Raw genomic sequence first — 26,064 nt, 5'->3', positions numbered from 1 at the left:
CACAATGTGTGCTCACAATGGTTAGTTCCAGAAAGACTAAGCAATTTGGTCAGGAATAAGAAAGTATGCTAAATTATTAATTTTAATGAGATGACATCCGGTAAAAACAGTAAGCAAAATTTGTCTTTGGTGCCCTGCTTCCGGAAGCCCTTTAACTCTTCCTCTAGCCTTTTTCCTTCAGCTTCCTCAGGTCCCTGACACTTCTTTCAAAAATTGTATGATGCAGGGAAGAGGAAACTGAATTTTGGGGTGCAGCGCCTCAGTCCAAATCTTGCTTCTGCTACTTACAGACTTAATTGTGTGTCTTTGGATGAGTGCACCAACTTCTTTGGGCCTCAGAGTTCCCATCTATAAAATCAATATAGTGGACTAGATGTCCTGGAAGGTTCTTTCCAGTTTCAGTCTTTAATCCTACTATGAAGGAAGGAAGTGGACAACCAGGGGTCTATTTTCCATGTTATTCACTCAGGGTTATATTGTTGGGCATCCTTGCCCTGTTATGATTAAAATCCTCTAGAGACTAGGTTGTAATTTTATAATTATTTATTAAATAAATTAAAAGAGCTGCTCAAAGAAAGAAAAGGTTGGTTTGAGAGGATTCTCAGAGTAGTTCCAGCTTTTGCTTCTACTAATCTGTCATCTTCGTTGTGTCCCACTCAGAGAAAAAAAGGCAAACTGCACCGGCCAGGTGTTTCCCTTCCCAAGCCTCTTCTAGCCAGTCCTCTCCTGAGTTCCAGGCACATCTCCTGCCCTTGTGGTCCCTCAACCAGAAGGAGGAAGAGAGCCTCCTTGTTCCCAAACTTACCCCTCCCTGAGGTCACTTTGCTGGGTCTCTCTGGCAGGACTTGACTTTAGTCTGGGTGAGAGGCCAGCCTTCTGGTCCCCAGGACTCCCTGGGACAAAGGACGAGCATCTCCCAGTGTCAGGAAGCCACTATGGAGGCTTCTTGCACCCTCCCAGAGTGTGCCTGCATCCCCCTTATACAGAAAAGCCTCAGGTCTTGTGCTTCATCCAGTCAAGGACTGGGCTGAACCCAATTCACTAGAGAATGAGATTTCAAATTCCATCTGACATTTTCCTTTTAAAACTCCAAGACTGTTCTTAGGGTACCAAAAAGAAGGGGTGCAGACTGGTGTGAAATTCTTGCAACTCCCCCTAAGTTACTTGTAGGGAGCCTTACAATGGTCTTGCTGAGGTTGCTTCCTTATGGTGTTAGCCATCTCAGGACTATTTTAGTAGTGGTAGTAGTAGTGGTAGTGGTAGTAGTGATAGTTTTGGTAGTAGTAGTAGTAGTAGTAGTAGTAGTAGTAGTAGTAGTAGTAGTAGTAGTAGTAGTAGTGGGGCAGTTGTAGTAGTGGTGGTAGTGATAGTAGTAGTTGTACTTGTTGTAATAAACATTTATAGCCTATAGAGTTTGCTTAGCACCTTAAGGTTTTGCAAAATGTTTTACAAATATGATAATTTTTATTCTCTGAATCTCCCTGGGAGATAAATGCTATTGTTATTCACATTTTTTGGATGTGTCAGAAATAACTTGCCCAGGGTCACACAGATAGTTCAAGTCTAAGGCCAGATTCAAATTCAGTTCTTCTTGACTCAATGTGTAATAACTTAGCCTCTATTCTACCTCACTGCCTATGACTAAAGGGACTTCCAGGCTTAAAAGAATGAATAATGAAGATGGAATTTCAGACAATGTTAGGTGATGGGATGAATTGGTTGGCCTATCAAATCATTTTGAGAGCTTCTCAAAGTACATCCTACTCTTCTTACCCCCAAAGTCTGGCATTGATATATATTAAGCCCTTACCTTCCACTTTAGAATCAATACTATGTGCTGATTCTAAGGCAGAAGAGTGGTAAGGGCTGGGCAATGGGGGTTAAGTGACTTGCCCAGGGTCACACAGCTGGGAAGTGTCTGAGGCCAGGTTTGAACCCAGGACCTCCCATCTCTAGACCTGGCTCTCAGTTCACTGAGCCACCCAGCTGCACTTCCTGGCATTGATCTTAATCTGGTATCAGAGTTGTGTATTCACTTATTAATTACTATTCATCTCCTTCCCACCCCACCCCTACTTTTTCATACAAAATACAATCACGTGTAACTTATTTTCTGGCCTAAATTTGTAGTTTCCTCCTTATGTTTTGCCTCATTCTCCTCTTCATTTTCCTAGCTATGTGTGGGAAATGTTTTGGAGTGAACCAAAGATGGAGGGAGAAGGGAGCACTGGTGGTATGATTGACCTTTTTCAGAAGTTAAACGCTAAATTCTCGAGGGAGTCAGTATTTACTTTTTGTACAGAGATGAAGACCAGGGTTGCCTTGACTAAATAATTTCTTTCTTGATTTTTCAAGTGCTTTCAAAACAGTCAAAGGTAAGTAGAAGACTCTTATCCAGATGTGGATACATTTATATCTGAAGACTACAGATAGACATAAGAGGGAGGTGCTAATAGCCTAAATAGCTTCAAAATCCCTATGTCACGCTGCTCCTCAATCAGGAAAGTTGCCTGACAGATCCTGACTCTGAAGCACCATGTACTTATTTTGTATAAAAATAACTTGGGACAACTAAGTTTGTATGTATTGTGAATAGAACCTGGGCTTTGAGGCAGAAAGAGCCAAGCTCTGAGATCTCAGACACCGAGGAGGAGCAAATCACTTATCCTCTCTGCTTTTGTTTCCTTATCTGTAAATCAAGATGACAATTGTACCTAACCTTACTGGGTTGATGTAAGAATCAAATGAGATATCTATAAAGTGCTTTACAGATCTGAAAGTTTTATAGAGATATTAATGATGATAATGATAATAAATGCTTTATATCTATCCATCCATCCATCTATCTATCTATCTATCTATCTATCTATCTATCTATCTATCTATCTATCTATCTATCTACCTACCTACCTACCTACCTATCTCTTTTGATTTTTTGATCTCCTTGCCCAAACAAGGTATTGTTGAAAATCTTTCCTCCTTCTCCAACACTTTTAGCTCAATTTTACTTTTTCCTCCCCTTTGGCAACTTTTCCAGGGTTTTCTTTTATCTGGTCGTCTTCGTTATTTCTCTTTGCTTTGCTTTGAGTCTCTTCTGAATTTTATTCTCCAATTTTTGAGAGCAAAGGAAGAGTTTAGGAATAGATTAACATTAATGTCCAAAAAAACCAAAAAAAAGCCAACCCAACAACTTTATATAGAAATGTTAGGATTGAATGAGATGACATAAGTAAAGCAGTCTACATGCTTTAGTGTATTCTATGAATGATAGTTATAATTAGTATTGCCCATGAATATGTTGTATCTCTTGGTAGAATATAAACTCCTTGAGAGCAGGGATTATCTCTCTTTTTTAAACTCCCAGTATAGTGCTCGATACATTGTTTTTTGGTTGTTGTTTTTTTCAGTCACACCTGACTTTTCATTTTATCTTTTTTTGGGGTGGGGGAATATTTCTTGGCCATTTCCTTTTCCAGCTCTTTTTCCAGATGATACAAATAAGAGTTAAGTGACTTGTCCAGGTTCAGAAAGCTAGTAAGTGTCAGAGGCAGGATCTGAACTCAGATCCACTGTCTGCCTGCTTGACACGGAATAGTGCTTTATAACTAACTACTTGCTGATTGATTGCTTGGAGATATGCATACCATAGAGGCTTACTCTGATAATAGAGTTCCAGTGGTCCAGTACTGTCCCATAGGCTTTGAGGTAGTCTACAAAATTTCAAATTTCCTGAGGTAGCGATAATAATAGGTAAAATGTATCTAGCACATTAAGACTTATTAAAGTAACTTTTTATCGTTTCATTTAGAGACTGTCATTTTTATGTGAAATGTCAATTTTGGGGGGAGGAGGGGTGGGGAGGGTTTCCTCCCTCCTTTCAACCCAGTTTGGAAAATGACTCAGGAATTATCCAAGTAAATGGATGTGTCAGGAAGCCTGGGTTTCCAAGGCTAGGTACTTTTAGATCCTGCCCCCAGGCTTCTAATGTCATTTCTCCTAGAGTAAGAGCCCATTGTTGGGAAATGGAGTTCACACTTTGTTTCTATGTCAGGAGAAGAGGAATGGGAATCCACATTTGGGGCCAGCTGGATGGCACAATGAATAAACATTGGAACTTGAGTTAGCAACTGGAGTTCCAGTCCTGCCTCAGACTCACTAGTTGTATGACCCTGGGAATTGACTTAACCCCTTCAGAATCAGTTTCCTCATCTGTAGAATGGGGATAATAATAGTTTCTACCTCATATGTCTTTTGGGGGCATCAAATAACACGAAAACCCTAAAATGCTACTATTAGCAATTGTAATGGGTCTTGTCATTAACATGGTCAGAGCAGCTGATTTTGGCCTAAAGACATAATCTCAGGCCAGCAAGTTCACCCCCAGCCCCCATGTCTAAAGCTTGGTGAGGTTCTTTTCCCACCATCTAAATCTCAGAACCAAGAATGTTAAGCTCAGCATTGATTATGTTGGGTTATGCTGGAGAAGTCTGTGTGCTAGGAGGAACTGGAGTGAAGCCACAGATTCATTTCATATATATTATTTCTGCAGGAAACACAGTATAATTGAGGACAATTTTCCATCACGAATTGCATCATTAACTAACACAGAAAAAAAGAAATGCAGTAACTTTTCTTTTTTCTTCTAAAAAGCTGATGATCTGAAGAAAACATAAATGAAAAGTTTAATGTGATTTTGCCAAGTATATTTGCTCAAAATCAGAAATGAAACACTTTTTACACTGTAATAAAAATTTTGTGTTTTAATACATCGCCATGCACATATGAAGTCAAATAATGCAGAGTACAAAATTGTCAAATATACAAAATGATAAAGCAGATTTCCAAGCCTGCTAGAGATCATGCCCATGGACACCGGAGGGGGAAAAAAACAACAAACTTTGAACATTTTCATTTAACTCAATTTAAAGAGAATGCCTGCCTCCCCACCGACTTCCCTATAAACATTGGAAAAGAATTTAAAAAGCAAAAAAAAAATAGAACAGTGAATCAATGGGCATTGACGTGTTGACAACCACTTAAATATGGAAATGGACAGGTTAAAATGATGTGCAATCATTCTCATATTTGGGAAAAATAAGTTTTCTGTACATTTTTCCCCTGGGGTTTCTGGGGGAATACAATATATGCCCATTAGAAAGGCACTCGATCTTGTCACTCTATTTGGATGTCTACAGAGACATAGTGCTATGGTACAAAGGGCAGAAACACAGTTGTGAGTGGTGAAAAAAAAAAGAAAATACCTGTATATTGAACCCTTTGAAGGACATTGACACAGGTGCCAGCTTATGGCATACTTAAAGAAGCTGTGAAAAAGGTCTCTGACCTATGCAGGGCTAGGGTGTTACAAAATACACTCACTAAACCTAGCTGACAAAGTGTGCTCCTGCACACAAGCACAGGCATGCAGTTTACCAAAGAGGAAGTGAGCAGTTTTCACTGGTTGGCTTCTGATCTTACAGTAAGCCCTCCCTAGTCTGCAATTCAATTCACATTGTGCCATCATTTCTTCGTTCACTAGAACGCATACTATTAGACAGCGGCTGATGGAAATAATTCCGGGGAGAATGATCTGCTTCCTTACTCTCCCTCTGGAAGCTACACACTCCCTCTGCTCCTCAGCAACCCAAGGATTGAAAACTTATACCTGTCAGAAAGCCAAACCCAAATCTCTATCTTTTGGTCAGCGGGCTCACTAGAGTGTTCAATGAATTGGGAAATGGAATCAAGATGACAGATGAGTGCCTCATCTTTGGGATCTATAGGACAGGACAAATATCATTTGGCAAATCAGTTAGTTCTGGGATATGTTGAGCGGTGCTTCCTTTCCTGGCCAAAGCCCCAAAGGTGGTGACGTGATCAAGATGGTAGGTGGGGATCATAAGGCATACAGTAGGAGAAATAGGCTTTGTGTTTCATGAAATTATATTTTCATGGAGTCTCTGACCCAGATCACACTGATGATAGTACCATGTATTTGTGTCACACTATAATATTTATAGATTGTCTCATTTGGTCCTTATGAAAATAAAAACCCTAGTAAATGGGAAGGGCAGGTCTCATTTCTCTTCTAAAAATGAGGAAATTGAGGCTTATGGAGTAGTCTAAGCTATTTGACCATGTTTGAACCATAAAAGACAGAGCTGGGAGTGGACTCATAGGTCTTTGGCTCCCTAGCTTGGTGCTCCTGGTTTCAAGATATGTTCTTTCCTTTTCTCCTAGCTAGGCTGTCCCCCCACAAAATTCTAAGAATAAACCTAAGCATAGAAACCACGATGGATCAATACTGTCTCTTCTCAGGTGCTCTTTATTGCTAATAAGCAGTTTTGCTATGATATCGATCTCTTCTAAAATTTTGTGTAAAGCTATTTAATGTAGAGGCTAATGATACTGAATAGTTGAGCCACCTGGAATCATTTTCACAGGATTCCAGTAGTGTGAATAGAGGGGCTATGATAATTTTCAGCAGAATTCACTTCATTACCTTTGGGACCAGATCTTACTTAGATGGAAGTGTAGTCCTTGAGATAATTATGGTTGGGGTGTGGGACACAGCTCCAAACCTACACAAAGTCAGGCTTCCAGCATCATTCAGCCCTCTGCAACGTAAACTGCCTCCACTGGCCAAACCACGGCAGCGGTTCATATAACCTTGTAAGGGCAGTTTTGGGCGTGTGTTTTTTAATCAGTGAAGGAAGGAGGCTAATAGTGGAGAAAACATCCAGACACCCAAAGAGGCTTTTAAAATTTTCTAAGCATGAATTAAAGCAACTGGAACCCACTGCTTCTGGCTAGGCTTCCTAGGTTAGGGTTAATAACCATTCCATGGAGGCCAACTTCCCATCCTTTCAAGCTGAAGGTAAAAATTGAATAAGAATGGAAAACACGAGAAAACAAAACTATGACTTACAATATTCAATAAGGATCTGGCTATATTTCCTGTGATGTTTCCATCCCCAAATAGTGTTCTTTTCAAATATGGGCAGGAATTGAGTTGTACATTTCAAAACTCCTTTCAGACATGTTGAGAAAAACCATCCAGAACTTGCTTTCAAATGTTCACTCTGTGAGCTAAGAAAGTAGGAGTTGGCAAGTGCTACCCTTGAGACTTCAGGAAGTCCAGAACATAGATTTTTGTTTTTGTTTTTGTTTTCAGTGTAAATGAAAACAAAACAAGTATTAATTTTGGCAAAGAACAGTCATTGGGAGTTGATTCAAGTGTCCATATCTCAATGATTACAGCAGCCCATCACTTGTATCAAATTTTAAATTAAACTGAAGAGGGGACTACAATTGTGTGTGTGTGTGTGTGTGTGTGTGTGTGTGTGTGTGCGCGTGCATGTGGTTTGCACGCCTCACCTCATGGGTGCTAATCTTAATCTGAGACAGGCTGACAACTTTGAAGGAGACAGAAAAATATAGGGGGAGTTAGACTATTTGAGAGAAGGGGCAGGATTTTTTGAAAATGGATATTATTGCCTGGCAAGTCTAACAAACCAGCTTTCTGCAGTATCTCATGGCCCAGATGTGGTTATATCACAAAGTAAAACTTATTTATTCTCCTCAAGGAAATCAAGAAGGCTAGTTACTTCACTCCAGAAATAAAATCTAAAGATCCCCCAATATCGGGAAAAGAGATTTGTATTGTGATAGAAACTATTGGCTCAGGCTTAAACTTTGCCTTATTATTGTGTTAAAGTCTGGGAAACTCCTTGAAATCACCAACTATTTCTTTTTATATTAATCAGTAAAATTTTAAAAGACTTTGAGAAATATGGGAGGGGAGAATTTACTCTTCACAGTTTGCTACTATTTTAATTATCAATAACTCTAATAGGAAATTATGAATGAAGACCTGGTGCTTCAACAGTCTTATTCTATTTAATGGCCAGTGAAATCCCATTTCAAAGCAGTCTTTCACAAATCATCTCATCTTCTGCCTTAGGCCAATTCTATGGGCTTTTAGTCACTCCTCAGTCATCCTCCTGGAGGGGAGGACCAAAACCCTTAAGTACCTGGAAGGCACTTCTCTTTTTAAGTTTCTCCTGAATCTCATCAATACAGAGGTGCAGGGAAATAGAGCCATTTACCTATATCTCATACCTCAGGGGTCGAGGAGATGGTCACAGTAAAGACTTAGGAAGGCAGCAGACATCATGACTCCTTCCAAACACTTGAGTTAGAATCTCAGTGGAGACTCTAGTTATCAAGGTTAGGACACCTTACAGCTTTTCTAAAAGTAGAATATGAATGGCTGCCTTTTACAAAAGGCTTTCCTTACTTCCCATTGGAGAATAAGAAGCCCAAGAAAAATAACAGAGATGGAGTCCTCCCCTGCCCCTTTGGGCTGGGGGTTCCACATGATATTGTTGGTTTATAAAACTGAACTAATGAAATTTCTGTGGAGACAGAAGGAGATCTAGATGTAGCAGAAGTAGATTAAGAAAGCATGAGGAGTCAGCCAAGTGGCTCAGTGGATAGAAAGCCAGGTCTAGATATGGGTTCAAATCTAACCTCAGTCATTTCCCAGCTGTGTGACTCTGGGCAAGACACTTACTGCCCTTACTGCATCACCTGTCTTGGAACCAATACTTAGTATTAACTCTAGATGTAAGGTAAAGGTTTAAAAAAAAAGGATGTAGGCATTATCTGTCCTTGAAATGTAGCTGAAAACTCATCTCCTGGCCCTCTGTACTTTTCTTAGGGTCCTTTTTGATTATGCATAGGAATTATTTCATTCTTCGTTGTTATATTCCAAGATCCTAGTCTAGTGCCTAACATTGGTTCAATAACTCCTTGTTGATTGATTGGTTCAAAGATGGTTCAAAGATTGGTTCAAACATTTCAGAGATGGAAGTCAATGCACCCCAGTGGTGTGGCAATCAAGCTCCTCCATCAAATTCAAGAAGGTATTATTTATTGAAATAAGGGGAAAGGGTGATGACTCCAAGCCTTTTTTTTTTCCTGTTTGAGCTCTTTATCGAATAATTGAAACATATTCACAGCATAGTGAAAAAGAGAGAGAAGCAGAACGAAAAGAAAGGGAGGGTGGGGAGGGAATATGCTGTGGGTTTGGGAAGGGGTGAATAAAAAAGAGTCTTTGTGGAATAAAGAAAATTTATGTCATTTTCAGAGATTAGATTTTTTTTAGCGTCTACAGCAGCTTTAAGTCTAGTTGTCAAGTAACAAAATTACTCCGAAGAATATAGAGGAAAACAGTGCACAGAATGAGCTTGCTAATGCACTTGGATACAGTGGGATTGCTAGAGCTGAAGAACTAACAAGGATCTTGCAAACTTCTCTTATGTGAGACTTTATTGTTCTTCACCAAATCAATTATGTGACATTTACAGACAAAAAAAAAAAAGCATTACCAGGTAATGGGATGTGGGTGGAGAAGTCCATTAGAAGTTTTCCTCTTTGGCATATTTTCTCAAATAAGGTTGGTATTCTTTGTCCTCCTGGGTGTTAAATATATATTTCAGTATTTGCTGGGAAACTAAAGACAGTTGGACTCTGTTAGTTGGTTAGTGAGTTAGAAGGGTTTTTACTGTGAACACTCTATTGTATCCCCATATTCTGGAGGACATTGTCCAGTCTATCCTTGTTGATCATTTTGAGGTCCTTGTAGGACACATAAAGAAAGTCTCTGAGATCTGAGAACCCCAGAATTAATTGGTAAAATTATGCCACTTTAAAATTTTAAATTCAATTCCTTGGAGAAAGTTAGCTAATCTTCTCTTTCCCAAACCTCTTTTTGGCACCCTAGAGATCCTAATAATTATTCATGCCTATTCATTCTATACTTTCCCCTGCAGTGGTGGGTGTGAGTCTGCTTGCTCATAGGAAGATGTGGGGTAGGCTTTGAAAAAAATGGAAAAATGAATGTTAAAAGTTTATAAGTATTGCAACAACATATTATTTCTTCAGCCCTGTTAATCTATTTCCATTCTCCCCCAATTCTAATGAACAAAATCCAATGGTGTTCCATCTCTCTCTTGTGTTGTGTATGTGTGTATGTACACATACCAATTTTTCTCAGTTTCTGGGAAGCTTCATTCCACATATGATACCCAAGGAAGAATGTTTGCCATTTTGAAGAGGCAGCCATGATTAATCCATGTGGGCTCAACTCCATTCTTTCCCTTTCCCCCAACCAAAGAAACCCAAGGTTGAGTCATAGGTTCATAGATTTGAAGCTGGAAGTGTTGTTAAAGGCCATCTAGTTCACCCCCTTATTTTATGAGAAACATAAGGCTGTTGAGAGAAAAAATAATTTGCCTAAGGTCATAAAGGTGACAGAGGCAGGATTTGAACCTAGCTCCTCTGACTCCAAATTCAATGTTGCTCCTACTAGATTCATTTCACATTTGAAGCTGTCCTTGAATTTATAGTGCTGTACTTTCCAAACCATCTCTGGGAGTCATTTAAACACATCTGAAAAAACAGTAGTTCAGATATTTCAATTAATGATATGTGCCTGGCACTAATACATGTTTAGAAAAGCTATCTAGAATCCTGCTCTTGGTTAATTGTCTACTCACAAATGTCAACTCAGTGGTGCTCTAACAAGCTCTTTTGAATTGAAACAGATTGAGAAACATTTGGAAAAAAAAGCAATAGAAGAAGGTTTATTTATTTCCTTAATTGATTTATGGGCAGTTGTATTCTTGAAAGAAAAATTTTCCTTTTTTTATTCCAAGCAGTGACAGTAAGACTTTAATCTGGGAAATGAAATGGACTTATCTCAATGTTCAGATTGTACTACCCCAAAGCCCAAGGGTTGGATGGTATGTCAGTATCCTTTAATTTGTTCCATGGGATATAAGGAAGTGACCAAGTATGCTGGCTATCATCCAGTGTTCTCAAGAGAGCTCCATGGGCACCAGATTACTACAATAGCTCAGGAATCTGGCAGTCATTCTTTGCAAAAAACTCTTTGGAATCCAAACTTTGTGTTTGACTATTGTATCATATCAAATGTAAGGATAGCTATATGGGGAGATGGAGTGGGGCTGGGGGAAGGAAGTATGACCTATTTGTCATAAGGACAGCAACTATAAAATTGCAAGCAGGAAGAAAACAGAGTTGGAAGAGCTATGAATAAGGCATAGATGAAACTGATGGATTTCTCTAGCATCTTTCACAAGGTTGATGTACCATGTTGCCGTAGGTCAAGTGGATATGGATTCAACCACCACATGTGAGGTGCCAGGAATATGTCATGAATGTTGGTTGTACTCCACAGGGAGGACAAATTTGTGTTGGAGTTGTATAAAAATTCAATAGAAGTAGGAGAGGGGTAACTAGGCTGAGGTGAATCAGCTCTACTTGCTTGACTCAATGGTAACATCTGGGGAAATGGGGTATGGATGTTCCTAAAAGCCTGGCATCACAAGGGACTTATCAACTTGTTTGGTTAACCTTGAGTAGAGAATAAAGCCTTCAAGTCAGATTTCCCCAAAGCCACTCCAATGACTCTCTTTAGGGGCTGCAGTTATATTTTTCAATCTAAGGTATTTACTTAGGGAACAGCCGGGGGATGGTTAGGATTGTGGAAAAAGAGTCCCTACAGGATCTTGGACGTTATTCCTCAATAGGCTCCTTTCTTTCTCTAGCTCTCTCTTGATAAGCTTATGTTGATGTATGCTTCCCCCTGACTCACTAGAGTTTTAAGAGGAGGTCCCTTCTCTTTTCCAGAAGGACTCAAGAGAGGCATAATGAGCTGAACCCTTTCAAAGACTTGGAAAGATGGTCAACTAGATGGAGGCTACGGGTCTGAAGATATCCTCTAAATGCTTAGCTTAGGGAAGAACCCAGCCAACTACAAGTTATTACATGTGGTTTTAAAGAAGTCATTTTTTAGGCTCCACAAGTTAGGTCTGTGATGGCAAAGACTCATGTATCAACCCTTGGAGATAAAATTTATCGTACACTTGATTCAGTCAAATAGCAGTGTCAGGTTTCAGAGAACAAATTTAGATCAGCTAAGAAAGATTGGTCCATGTGGGCTCTGAAGCTCCAAGAGGGACTAAGGATAGAAAGCTTAAAAAAATTCTCCAAAATACTGAGGCTGAAAGAGCAGAAAGAGAACTAACTGGAAAACGATTAGACGTTATCTACATAAAAAAGAAAATATACTGGATACTGCCTCTGATCTCCTTTTTGTGGGATATAATTTGGTCACTTTCTTTGTATTTTCTGCTTTAGAAGATTCTACCCATGAACCTGTGGGCTCATAACATGTCAAGAGACATGTTTACCTTCCTATCAGGTTGTAATATTGTGAATATTTCCACGGAGACTGCAGAATTGTTGTAATAGTACTCATGACTCTTTCTCTAGCATTTTGAAGTAAGCCAGAGCCATGGCATTGGCAAATTCTCCTGCCTTCACTACCCCGACTCACTCTTGGTTGCTGATGAAAGTGGAATCCTTGTTTTTAAGATCTCTGTTTCTATTGATTAGAAGAAAGTTCATCATGGCACAATGGAAAGATAAGCACATTTATATTTGTGGGCAATACGAGGGCATCCAGGTATAAGAAAAGCATAGGTAATGTCTTATAATACCATGGTCCATATACCACCCTCTCTGCTCATCTCTTCCTGGCCCGAATCAAGACAGTTTTTCAATAACATGTTGTGAGATGAAATCTAACAGTACCACAACCATATTTACACCCAGAAACCACAAACCACAAAGGATATGTAAATAGTGGAGTTTGTCTTGGACAAGCTCAGCCTAGAAATAGAACAAGATTTTGGGAAAAAAAGAAAAAAGAACACCTTGGGTTTTTTTCTTCACATATACATAACGTGCTAATTCTTCTGTGTAGAGCTCACCTATAAAGTGCTTAATAGTTGAACGGAATACCTTTAGACGGCATAACTAAGAGATACGAGACATGTTTACATTCCTATCAGGGTGTAATATTGTGAACATTTCCACTGAGATCGCAGAACTGTTGTAATGGTTCCTAAAACATCATGCCATCTGCATACATAATAAAAGAATCCAGTAGTTGCCATGCTAAAATGGGACTTCTAGTGAAGGGCACAGAGAGTCCCCCAAAGGGAACTCGAGTTATGCACAGTGATGAAAACTGGAAGCAATTTCCCAGCTAATGGTCTGTCAATGACCACTTGGAACAAATTAGCACTGGAGATGATGTGCCACATTTTAAATCCATGGCAAACCAGGATTTTCCCAAACCCATCATCTTGACTGAGGGTTAGAGCTCAGTTAATCTTTCAATTCTCCAAGGTCGTCTTGTGGCACTGTAGTTCTTTCTGCTTTTCATGAGGGAGAGGCCACTTTCATATCAACTGGCAGGACAGCAGCTTTAGAGGCTAATCATGATTATGGAGAACCCTCTGTTGAGGCTGTAAAAGAAATGGAAAAAAAAAACCATCAGGAAAGCCATTTATCTCTCATGGTACAAATCAACACATTCTCTAGGAAATAAAATATTGTTGTTCTCTTGTTTAAATACAGGTAACTCGAGCCCCAGGTGAAGGCAGCTCAATGTTGAATGGGGTCTCTGACAGAGACTGTCTATAAATTCTTCCCTGGAAAGCTTTAAGAACAAGGGAGATACCCATCTTATTGAGGGGATGCACTTCTTGGAAGCAGAGGGATGGACTAGTTCAGCTCTGGAAGCCACACCCAATCCTGTGATTCTTTCCATTAATAAATGTAATGGAAGGAGATCGGATTGGGACAGGTGGTGGGAATATGATGCTGTGCATTGTTTAATTAGGTTTTTCTACCCAGAGACCAGATACTATCATTGAGAAGAAAACTCTCCCATGATATATACAACTAGAAGAAAAGAAGCGCCATGCTAGATTTTCTCAGCTGGTTGTTATATCCATTGCTACTACAGTTAATCAATCACTTTAGGCATACAATAAATAACTTTTAAATCATTAAAAACCTTTTGTTTTTACACCTCTGTCATCTGTGAACACAGTTATTCCTTCTACATCACAACTTTCCTTATCACAGTTTTGATAAATCGTGAGCCAGCATAAGAAATTAAATAGGAATTTTTGGGGGAATTCTGTGGAAGCTGCAGATGACACTCCAAAGCCAGAAAATGACACAGAAAAAGTTTAGAAGCTCAGAAATGCACACTTAATTCAAAATTTACAATAACATGCTGTAAATACAGCATGAGAGAAGAAGAAAACTTCAAACTTTTTCTCTGGTAGGAAGGAAGAGCCAAAAAATTTTATGCAGATTTTCCAGATTGTAGGGGTTTCGTGCTCCTAAAGCCTGAGATGTGGAAGGGATAATTGTATTTCTCACTAAAACTCTCCTTTGAAACAAACTATAACAGATGAAAAGGAATAGCCAATACAATACAATGGCAACATTCTGTCCTCATACTTCCCTTCCCGCCACACTTCTCTCTTTTTTTGGACGATGGAAGACTTTCCAATTATTTCCACTCCATTTCAGTGTACTTCTCATTGAAATTGTGTTGTCATTGTACATATTGTTCTCCTCGTTTCACTTTGTATCAGTTCAGAAACATCTCATTTCTCTAATTCCTTAGCAGTCAATCAGTAAACATTTATTAAGCACCTATGTCCTGGGCACTAAGCAAAACATTGAACATGCAGAGACAAAATACAACCCCTTCCCTGAAGGCACTTACAAATTAAATGGGGAGACAGCATACAAACACACACACAGATATATATCAAGCTATATACAGGATGAATAAGAAATAATTAATAGAAGAAACATACTAGAATCAAGAGAGGTTGGGGAAGGCTTGTAGCTAGTAGAGCAGTGGATATAGTGCCAGGCTTGGAGTAGGGAAGACTCATCTTCATGAGTCTTACATGAGTCTTACATGTGTGACCCTGGGTAAGTCACTTAACCTGTTTCTCATCTGTAAAATGGGTTGGAGAAAGAAATGGCAAACCACTCCAGTATTTTTGCCAAGAAAACACCCAAAACAGAGTCACCAAGAGTCAGATATAATTGAACAACAATAACAAGAAAGGAAAAAGCTTCCAGTAAAAGATGAGATATTAGTTGAGACTTGAAGGGAACCAGGGAGGTCAGTAGGCAAAATGGAGGAGGGAGAGCATTCAAGGCATGATGGAGAGTCAGAGAAAATGCCTGGAGTTGAGAGATGCAGGGTCTTTCCTGAGGAATAGCCAGGACAATGTCATTGGTTCTCAGAGTATATTTCCGGTTGTAAGGCATAAGAAGACTGGAAAAGTAGGAGGGGGCAAGGTTATGAAAGGCTCTGAATACCAAAGAGAACATTTTGTATTTAATCCTGGAGGCTAATTAGAAACCAATGGAGTTTACTGCATGGGGGAGGGAATGACATGATTAGACTTGTACATTAGGAAAATCACTTTAGTAAGAAATGGACTGGAGTTAGGAGAAACTTGATGTGGGCACATCCACCAGCAGATTATTACAATAGTCCAGGTATGAAGAGATAAGGGCCTGCACTTAGTTGTGGCAGGGCCAGGGGACAGAAAGGGGCATATTGAAGGGATGTAGCAAAGGTAAAATCAACAGACATTGGCAACAACTTAGATATGGGGATGAGGAATAGTAAGGAATTCAGGATGGTTCCCAGTTTGAAAACTCAGGTGACTCACCTGGAGGGTGGTGTTACCTTCTACCATAATAGGGAAAGTAAAAAAGAGGAAGGATTTAGGGAGAGAAATGATGAATTCCATTTTGGGCATATTGAATTTAAGAAGTCTACTGAATATCCAGTTCAAAATGTCTGAAAGGTAGTTGGGGATCAGAGATGGAAGTTGGCTGAGAGAATTTGGGGTAGGATAGGTAGATTTGAGTCATCAGCATAGAGATGATAATTTAATCCATAATCATTGTCTATTTGTTGACTAATATTTCATCAATTCATCAATTGCAGTTTGCCCTGCCATTTACAAATTAATGGGTGCTATGTTTTGGGCTCTTTGCTACCACAAAAAATGCTGTGGTGAATATTTTGGTAGATATATGGCAGCCTTTTTCCTGCTTTTGATCTCTTTGGCGCATATACTCAATAGCAGGATTATAACATTTTATTCTTAGCAAGGAGAAGATCATTCCCTGCTTCTGCTTGGGTGGCATTTTCTGGATTTCTTGGTTTTTCTTTCTGGTAAGATCAGTCAGTCAATATCAACTGTGTACTTAGCCTTGGGCTAGGCATGATAGGGGTGGCAGAAAACCAAAACAAAACATAACACATAATACGATCTTTGTCCTTGAGAAACAGTTGAGGAACCAAGACTCAGATAAAATAGAAAAACACAATTTAAAACAATATACAGTATCTTTGCATTACTAGCACCAAATAACAAGACCTTGTACAAAGAATATGCCTGACAAATGCTTTTTAAAGAATGGATGGTTAAGGATTCACCTCAAAGGAAAATACTTGTAGAATAGGAACCATTTCTGTAAAGAAGTGTTTCTAAGTGACATATCATTTATCCTTTTCCTGATGACTCTGGGGTGTCATGCTGTCTGTTATTGTGTGATGTGTGGCACAATACATTGTGTATTGCAGTTCTGGAAGAGTGGCACTATAGATGAGGAAGCTTAGACCTTGAGAGTAGAAATTACTTTCCTAAGGTCATAGTTACATCTCAGAACTGGGCTGTGGCACAGGGGTATCCTGGGTCCCTCTTATCCCTGTAGAATTTTGGCAAGTTTTGGAGATGGAGAACATATTCTGTTGCTGTTTGGGCCATGCTCCTCTTTTCCCTCTCTACCTCTCCAAGCTAGCTCTTTGGTTCTTGGAAATAGAATCTTGGCTGTGGTAGCAAAATTTGCCCTTAGGATGAGGTGTTGGCCAGTAACCCTGATATAACTGGCTGCGTGGTTATAATAGCAGCCTTTCATTCTTGGGTCTCCTGGGAAAAGGGCTACATGGGAACAGCTCACACTGAAAAAGGTTACCTGGGGTTTTCTATAATAGAGGCATCATGAAAGAATTGTAAATTGAGAGGACACATCAAGTTGGAGTAGGTGATTGTGATAGAATATTATTGTGCAGAATATTGATAGCTGCGATCTTTGTGGTGGCCAAAAACTGGAAAATGAGGGGATGCCCATCAATTGGGGAATGGCTGAACAAACTGTGGTATATGTTGGTGATGGAATACTATTGTGCTAAAAGGAATAATAAAGTGGAGAAGTTCCATGGAGACTGGAACAACCTCCAGGAAGTGATGCAGAGCGAGAGGAGCAGAACCAGGAGAACATTGTACACAGAGACAAACACACTGTGGTATCATCGAACGTAATGGACTTCTCCATTAGTGGCAATGCAAGGTCCCTGAACAATCTGCAGGGATCTAAAAAACACTATCCACAAGCAGAGGACAAACTGTGGGAGTAAAAACACCGAGGAAAAGCAACTGCTTGACTACAGAGATTGAGGGATATGACTGAGGAGAGACTCTAAATGCACATTCTAATACAAATACCAACAACATGGAAATGGGTTCAAATCAAGAAAACATGTGATACCCAGTGGAATTGTGTGTCGCCTATAGGAGGGGTGGTGGGAGGGGGGAGGAAAAGAAAATTACCTTTGTTTCCAATGAATAATGTTTGAAAATGACCAAATAAAATAATGTTTTTAAAAAAAGAATATTATTGTGCTATAAGAAATGATGAGCAGGATGGTTTCAGAAAAATCTGGGAAGATGTTGATAAAACTAAAGCAAAGTGAAGTGAGAAGAACCCAGAGAACACTGTATATCACAATAGCAATATTGTAATATTTTTCTTATTTATTTTTTAACATGGCTAATATAGAAATGTTTTTACATAATTTCACATGTATAACTGATATTATATAACTTGCTTTCTCAATGTGTGGAGGAGGGGAAGGGAAGGAGAGAACTTGGAACTCAAAATTTAAAAAAATGAATGTTACAGATATATAAAAATATGAAAATATTAAAGTGATATCATGTTGTTCCATAATCTGATCACATTCCACTGATAACTGCCTTCCTGGATCAATGAATTCCAAGTGATCATTTGTAACAATCTTTATCTAGGCTGTTTTAATAAAAATTGCTTCAAGAAAATATATTAAGAAGAATGAATTTTCTCTTTATATTACCTGAACTCAATTGAAATAAACTTTGCAACATGCTAAGCACTTTTTTTCTCTATTGTCAATTGCAAAGCATTTTTCCTTGGGCCTTAATGAGACCCCAAGGCATTCTGGTTATAGTAGTTGGTTATTGTTAGCCCACTTTTGGGTACCGAATATAAAGATTTTGTTTTAGACATGACAGGTCTGTGACCCAAAAGGTACTTGTTTTTTGTTGTTGTTCAGTTGTGTTGGACTCTGTGACCCTATTTGAGGATTTCTTTGCAAAGATATTAGAGTGGCTTGCCATTTCCTTCTCCAGTTCATTTTACAGATGAGGAAACTGAGGCAAACAGAGTGAAGTGCCTTGCCTAGGATCGCCCAGCTAGTAAGTGTCTGAGACCAGATTTGAACTTAAGAAGATGAATCTTCCTGACTCCAGGCCCAGCTCTCTATCCTCTGCCACACCTAGATGCTTACTTGTAGCTACGCTGATGATTTTCTGGTTTCAACCAAGGGAGATCTTATTCCTACAGTGATGTAACAGGTGGGCACTTTTTGGATATAATACAGAAGGATTCCCCTCTATTCCTCATATGTCTTACCTTCTTTCCCCCCCTTTAACCCTTACCTTCTGCCTTAGCCAGGTAATTGGGGTTAAGTGACTTGCTCAAGATCACACAGTTAGCCAGTGTCTGAGATGAGATTTTTAACCCAATTCTTCCTGACTCCAAGTTTGGTGCTTTACCTACTGTGCTCCCTAGCTGCCCCTTGCCTTTCCAATTTTAGCAAGTGTTGAAACACCCTGAAGTTTCTGCCAAATGTGTCCATTTGTTTCTTGTAGGTGACATTTCCTTCTGCCTACAATGCTCTTTCTTTCCTCTTTTCTATGTCTTAGAATCCTTCATTTCTTTCAAGGCTCAGCTGCCATATCTCCTTCTCCCTGAAGCCTTTCCCAGTTCCCTCACTTTTTAGGATCCTCTCCTGAAAACAACTTGATATTTTTTAGAGAGAAGTAACTTGGAGTTTGAATCCAACCTCAGATACTTACTAGCCGTGTCATCCTGGGCAAAACATTGAATATTTGTGTGCCTTAGTTTTCTCATCTGTAAAATGGGGATGATGAGAATAATGATACTACCTTTCTATCAGGTGTTATGAGGATTAAATGATAGAACAATTGTAAGGCCTATATACACATTAGTCATCATTATCTAAGTGAAAATGTCATGAACTCCTATAGCAGCCTGGTGAAGTCTGTGGTCCCTTTTGGCCTTTCCATGCTACTCAAGAAACATTTATAAAGCACCTATGAGTCTGGGAAGAACCCTATTTGTCTCAGTTTCCTCACTTGTAAAGATGAGCTGGAGAGGAAAAGGGCAAACCTTTCCAGTGTCTTTGAAGTTTGTCATCTACTATAATGTTTTTAAATGCTTCCAACAAAATATGTAGGATTACAAAGGAAACTGAGCATAAGGAAATTGTTATTAAATATTTTTTTTAAAAGTTCATGGATCCAAGGTTAAGAACTTCTGCCCTAAGACCATAAAATTCAGAGCAAAGTGCTGATTTGTATTCCTAGAGGGAGCTCTTCTGACTAGGCTCTCCCTATATTGATTAAATCATAGGTGTAGTTAATGAAGAAAAACCAACTTTTAAATATGCTTTATATTCACTCATCTGTGTCCATGTGGTTTCCCCTAATAAAATGTCAGCTCCTTGAGGGTAAGGGCCCTTTCACTTTTGACCTTAAATCCCCAGGGCCTTGCATATCATGTGGTACAATGTATATATGTACACACACACACACACACGTATATTCTCCCCACCCCCACCAGGCAAATGGGGTTAAGTGACTTGCCCAGGGTCACACAGGTAGGCAGTGTCTGAGGCTATATTTGAACACAGGTCTTCTCAACTCCAGCCTTTGAGCTCTATCCACTGTGCCACCCAACTGCCAGCAATGCAATGTATATTTGAGAAATGTTTTTTGGACTTTACCATGGATATCATTTGTTTAGGGAACTCTCAATGAAGAAATGACCTTCTATCAATGCAAATATAGACATTCTCTGTCACAGACATTGAGACTTTCCCAGAATCACACAGCCAACATGTGGCAGAAACAGAAATTTGAACTTAGGTCTTTCTGATTTGGAAGCCAGCTCTCTATCTGCTCCAACAGGTTCAGTATTTTCAATTCAAGAAGCACTTACTGCTTTTTGATTTGAAAATATCCTTGATTTTTCATCCTGACTCTTATTTAGCCATTAGCCCTTTAAATTGTTTTCTTTTAGAAAAATTTTAATTTTTTCCCAATGAACAAAAATTGATTTCTCCCTGCACACTCTCCAAACACAAAATCTTTATAATAAATCTGCATTGTCAAGTAAAACAAATTCCCACATGTGCTATGTGACCCTGAGTTCTTACAGGCTATATTAGTTCTGACAGGTTCTTCCATGAAAGAAAGGCTTTGAATATAGTTTTGGCCACAAGACTGTGTCTGCTGATCCAGGCAGGGGCAATCCCCTCAGAAATACCGAAGGCTTTATTATCAGCAGATTGATAAGGTTTGGAAGATTTTTTAGTTATTATGACCCCCCTGAGATAAGGCTTAAAATGGCAAGGGTGGGGGGTAAGCACAGAGAGTGAATGGTGCATTAAAGGAAATTAATTCACTCTAAGAGACAGATTAGGGAAGCTGGTGGCAGGAAGGTGCTGGTTATTTATAGGACATAAGGAATGGGCATGATGGAGCGTGGAATAGAAACAGGAAGGGGAGACTGGGGGTGCCAAACCCAAGCTTTGTTTATAAAGGATTCACTATTTGTATGAGGCTGGAAGAAGAGAAGCCCTAGGTATCCTGTGGGAGATCAGAGTGGGAACAATTTCTATAGATTAGAGGAGAAATCTATATTTAGGAATAAGGCTTGACTGTTACAAGAATGGCAATGGCGCCAAATGAACACATAGGTGCTTTCTAAATGTTGAATAGCATGGAGAAATCTATTCTCCACACTTATCTCAGCTTTTATTATGTTTTGTTCTAGAAGCTGCTTAATTCTGGTTTCTTGGCCATGTTATAGATGGATGTTTTAATTTTATTGGACGTGGGAGAAGAAGAATATTTTGACGGAATTGCAGGAGGCAGCTTTTTACTGACGACCAGTTGCTCTGTTTGTAGAGGATTCCCTCAGAAATAGCTCTTGGCCCACATAAGTATGAAAATCACTTTGTTTCTGTCTTTTCATACAAACACTGTCCAAATAGTCCCTATACCATATGGAGACTAGAGGTTCAGTTTTTTAATGGGAACCCAGCATTTCTGGCTATCGCTGGCATAGATTCATTCATTCCAATCACCAGCCGAATGGTCACATCGATAGGTATTTTTTATTTTTGCCGTGGCTCAGATAATTGGGCTTGGAGTTTTCATTTGTTTTGTTTGTCTTTTTTTCAGTTCTGGTACAGGCAGAGGAATTTCTGAACCTGGGAGCTAGTATCATAGCTATCTTGGAAGGTACTGGTATCACATTGTAAAGGATAATTTTAGCATTGTGACCTAAACTATATTAATTATTTGGTCACCATGGATATCTCAAATATAAAAAAAATACTCAAGTCAGCTGGAAATTTAAGGTGATTCAATTAATATAGTGGAAAGAAATTAAGAAGAAGGAAGAAGGAAAGGGTGTAGAATTTCTCCTGCCTGGCTCGTGCCAGGAGGAAGACCAGAAGCTCTAGGAAGGTAAGGGTTTGGAGAGTGAAGGAGAAAGGAATCAGCCTGAACTCCAAGAGCGCTCAGCCAAGATGCCTGAACCTGAGTCAGCTCAAGGGCAAACTCACTGCTGCCAAAACCCAGACAAATAGCTGCCAGCACACCAAGATGTCGGAACATTTAGCAGGCTGCCAGTCAGAGCCACCTTTCTGGGGAAAAAGAGATAGCTGACAGGAAGCCCCGCGAGGGAAAAAAACAACAACCAAGATGACTCTACCTCCCTTTCCCACATCTCCTCCGCACCAATCATAGCCTAAACTTGACTTAGGATAGCCCAGGGGGTCTGTCAGCTATTTCTGATTTGTCAATTTCTCTATCAAAGGCCATCCTCCTAAACACTAAATCTTCAAGCATGTTTACAGACGTTCCTGATTTTGAATACAAAGTAGGGTGGAGTAATGCAAAGTTCCAAAAATATCACTGATGTTGTTAGAATAAGCATCTTCATTGTTACAAATCAGGAGATAGCTAAATCCAATCTTCACAATCCCCCCTAATGATCATTGGGAGATTAGTCTCCCCATTGATCATTTAACATAATCATCTTGTAGTCCTAAAGCACTTCTAACTACAGATGTATACAATATTCAATTTCTAAGGGGAAATTACAAGTTACAATAGTTAGATAAAGAGGGAAATAGAAGAAAGACAGACAGCAAACCAAATGATTGCTGAGTGCATTGACAAAAACCAATTAGGGGGCATTCCCCTTTTGGCATAGGAGTATACATCCAAATAATGTTCAATCAACCACACCCAAAGTTCATTCTTGATTTTCTTGATTTAGTGTAAGTTTTCTGGCATCTTTCTGCAACAGTTCATTTTCTGGATTCAGGAGTTAGTAAGCTTCTTCCTTGAAGATCTTTCTCGAACAAAAATGTCAAAATTGTGGATTTTTATTAAAATACGACCCTCCCCCCTGAAGTGGGTGTTAAAAAAAAAAAAGCCCTGACCTCAGATACTTACCAGCTATGTGAACCTGGACAAATAAATTAACCCTATTTGCCTAAGTTTTTTCATTTATAAAAATTAACTGGAGAAGAAAATGGCAAACCACTCTAATATCTTTGCCAAGAGAACCCCAAATGTTGTCACCAAGAATGAGACATGCTTGAAAAAAATGACTGAATAACAAAATAAGATCCATAAAGACTGGGATCTAGTCTTTTTTTATATGCCAACTTCTCTGTGTCCAAGAAACTTTCATAGTAGAGAAGGCAGCAAAGAGTCTACATTATTCTGAGAAGTTTCTCACTGGAAGCTCCTTTTACTGATGAAATCACTGGTCTAATCTACAGCCTTTGGACTTTGAGGAGCTAGAATAATGTAGTTTGATACTTTCTATTAATTTAGGGACTTAAAAATTGTTTGAGGACACTGAGAGTTTAAGCAAGTTGATTAGAATCACACAGTCAGTATATATCAAAGGTAGGACTTGAACACGGATATTCATAAATCTATGACTAGGTTTATGAATATATTTCTCTCCTGGCACACAACATAGTGCATTATACATAAAGTACATTTAGTAAATATTTGTGAAATCAACAAAAAAGCTAATCAAAGCAAAGTTAAGAGTAATCTCAGGTTAGGTGGCTCAGTGGATTTAGAGCCGGACCTGTGGATGGGAGGTCTTGGTTCAAATCTGGCCTCAGTTATTTCCAAGTTGTGTGACCCTGGACAAGTCATTTAACCCCAACTGCCTATCCCTTCCTTCTCTTCTGCTTGGAATCACTAATTAGTACTGATTCTAAGACAGAAGGTAAGGGTTTTTTTAAAAAAAGAATAAGCTTTAAATCTGGGCTTTTTCAGATGATATAGGCACATCTCATTTTGCTGTATTTTGCTTCATGATGCTTCACAGATATTGCATTTTTTCCTTTTTTTACAAATTGAAGGTTGTGGCAACCCTGTGTGGAGCAAGTCTATTGGTGCCACTTTTCCAACAGCATGTACTCACATCATGTCTCAAATTTGGTAATTCTCAAAATATTTGAAGCTTTTTCATTATTATTTTTTCCGTTATGGTGATCTGTGATTAAGATCTTTGACATCATTATTCTAATTGTTTTGGGGGTGCCATAAACCTCATCCATATAAGATAGGGAATTTAATTGATAAACAATGTGTGCATTCTGACTCCTTCACCGACCAGCAATTCACCCTCTCCTCGGGCTTCCTGACTCCCAGAGACATGACAATATTGAAGAATATTACATAGACTTAGTTAACAAAGCAGTGGCAGGGTTGGAAAGGATTGATTTCAATTATTTTGAAAGAAGTTATACTGTAGGTCAAATGCTATCAAACACCATCACATGCTATTCCTAAAAGGAAGTAAATTGATGGCAAGATTCATTGTTTATTTTAAGAACTTGCCACAGACATCCCAACCTTCAGCACCCACCATTTGATCATTCAGCAGCCATCAATGGTGAGGTATGACCTTCTACCAGCAAAAAGATCGTAACTTGCTGAAGGCTCAGATGATAACATTTTTAGAAATAAAATATTTTTTAATTAAGGCATGTACATTGTTTTTAGACATAGTACAATTGCATACTTAATAGACTAGAATGTAGTGTAAACATAACTTTTATACACACCAGGAAACCAAAAAATTCATATGACTCACTTTATTGAGATTTTGCTTTATTGTGGTGGTCTGGAACTGAACCCCATAGTATCTCCAAGGCATATATAATATCTAGCATTTACATAGCACATTAAAGTTTGCAAGACATTTTTTTATATATGATCTCATTTGAGCTTCACAACAACTCTGGGAGGAAGGTGCTCTTATTACCCCATTTTTTATAGATGAGAAAACTAAAACTCTGAGAGGTTAAATGGCTCATCTGAGGTCGTGCAACTAGTAAGAAAAGAGGCAGGATTTAAACTCAGGTCTTTCTGAATTTCAGACTAGTGTTCTATCTACTTCACCGTCTAGCTTACAATTAATAAAGAAGTAAGGGACAGTTTAACATAAGCAAATATTTGAAAGGCAGGAAAATGCTCATTCTTAGGACAGAAGCTAACCTCACATAAAGCTGAGAATGAAATCTGGAGCTCACTTTCTAGCTTTGCTTGCTTTCCTTTTGGTCCAGCATGGTGTTGAACGGGTGGTGTCATTTGCAAAGAAGAATGAAATATGGTGTAGACTCAGCATCAGCCCATTGGGTCCAAATGAAGACAGACCTTTTCACTTTGTGGGAACAGCTCCATACATTCCATTGAGAAGGATGAGAGGGAGGCATTTTTGGCATTCAACAGTATGTCAAGCAACTGGAGTTTTAGGTCACAAGGGTAGACCTCAGATGATACATGGCTGGCTATAAAAAATTTAAATTATTTTTGAGAAGCACATTCTGAAAGCTTGAGGTATAGCCTAGCCAATAAGTTTGAGGGTCGAAAAGTTGGCTCTCTGGGGCCCATCAGCAAAGTCAGGAATAATGCTGGCTATCTACCTTCCCTTCAGGGAGCTATGAAGGCTAGTGGGATGTTCATCAACAGCTTAGTGAGCCCTAAAGAGAAGATGCTATAAATCTGCAGAAAGAGCTTGCTTTAGTGAATGTTACTATTACACTGATATTTCAGACTTCTAAAATCTTCATCTTTTCCATGGCTTGAGGGTGACAGCTCCTTTTTTCCCACATACCCCATTCCAGTGGTTTTCAAACTATGTGTTCTCAGGACTCCTTTTCTTAAAAATTATTGAGGATTCTCCAAGAAGATTTATTTATGTGGATTATATGTATCAATATTTACCATATTAGAAATGAAAATATTAAGATAGTTTTGACTTCTATTAGCTCTTGAAAGGGCCTTAGGAATCTCCAGGGGTCCCCTGGACCACATTTTGAAAACCACTCTTATTATCTAAGATGATACAAATGGGGATGAGACTTTGTGATTTAATTGGGATACGGAACTCTTGTATGAGGAAACTCCCTCTGCCAGTGAAGGCCGCCTCCTTCTATATCACTTAGAGTGCTATCCTAAGTTCTGAGGTTTTAAGTGGCTTACTCACTCACACAATGAGTATCGACTTGACTGAAACATAACTTGAACCTGGTTCTTCTTGGCTCTAAGGTAAGCTCTGACTACTGTGCTAAGTTATTATTTTAAAAACTCAGCTACAAAGATTATGAGAAATCACATGACC

At 39.0% G+C, this 26,064-nt stretch overlaps 1 protein-coding gene across 2 annotated transcripts in view; it reads right to left on the bottom strand.

Annotated features, from left to right (window-relative positions):
• Positions 1-4,731: 4,731 nt before the first annotated feature.
• Positions 4,732-26,064, bottom strand: part of SAMD12 (sterile alpha motif domain containing 12) — a 558,691-nt gene continuing 537,358 nt past the window's right edge. For both annotated transcript variants that reach the window (XM_007488251.2, XM_056823165.1), the window contains exon 5: positions 4,732-13,403. In XM_007488251.2, the coding sequence (XP_007488313.1) occupies positions 13,381-13,403 (23 nt within the window). In that variant the 3' untranslated portion in view covers positions 4,732-13,380. The remainder of the gene's footprint in view (positions 13,404-26,064) is intronic.

The sequence above is a fragment of the Monodelphis domestica genome, chromosome 3 (genome assembly GCF_027887165.1).
Source record: "Monodelphis domestica isolate mMonDom1 chromosome 3, mMonDom1.pri, whole genome shotgun sequence".
NCBI lineage: Eukaryota > Metazoa > Chordata > Mammalia > Didelphimorphia > Didelphidae > Monodelphis > Monodelphis domestica.
This window is presented reverse-complemented; position numbering and strand designations above follow the sequence as displayed.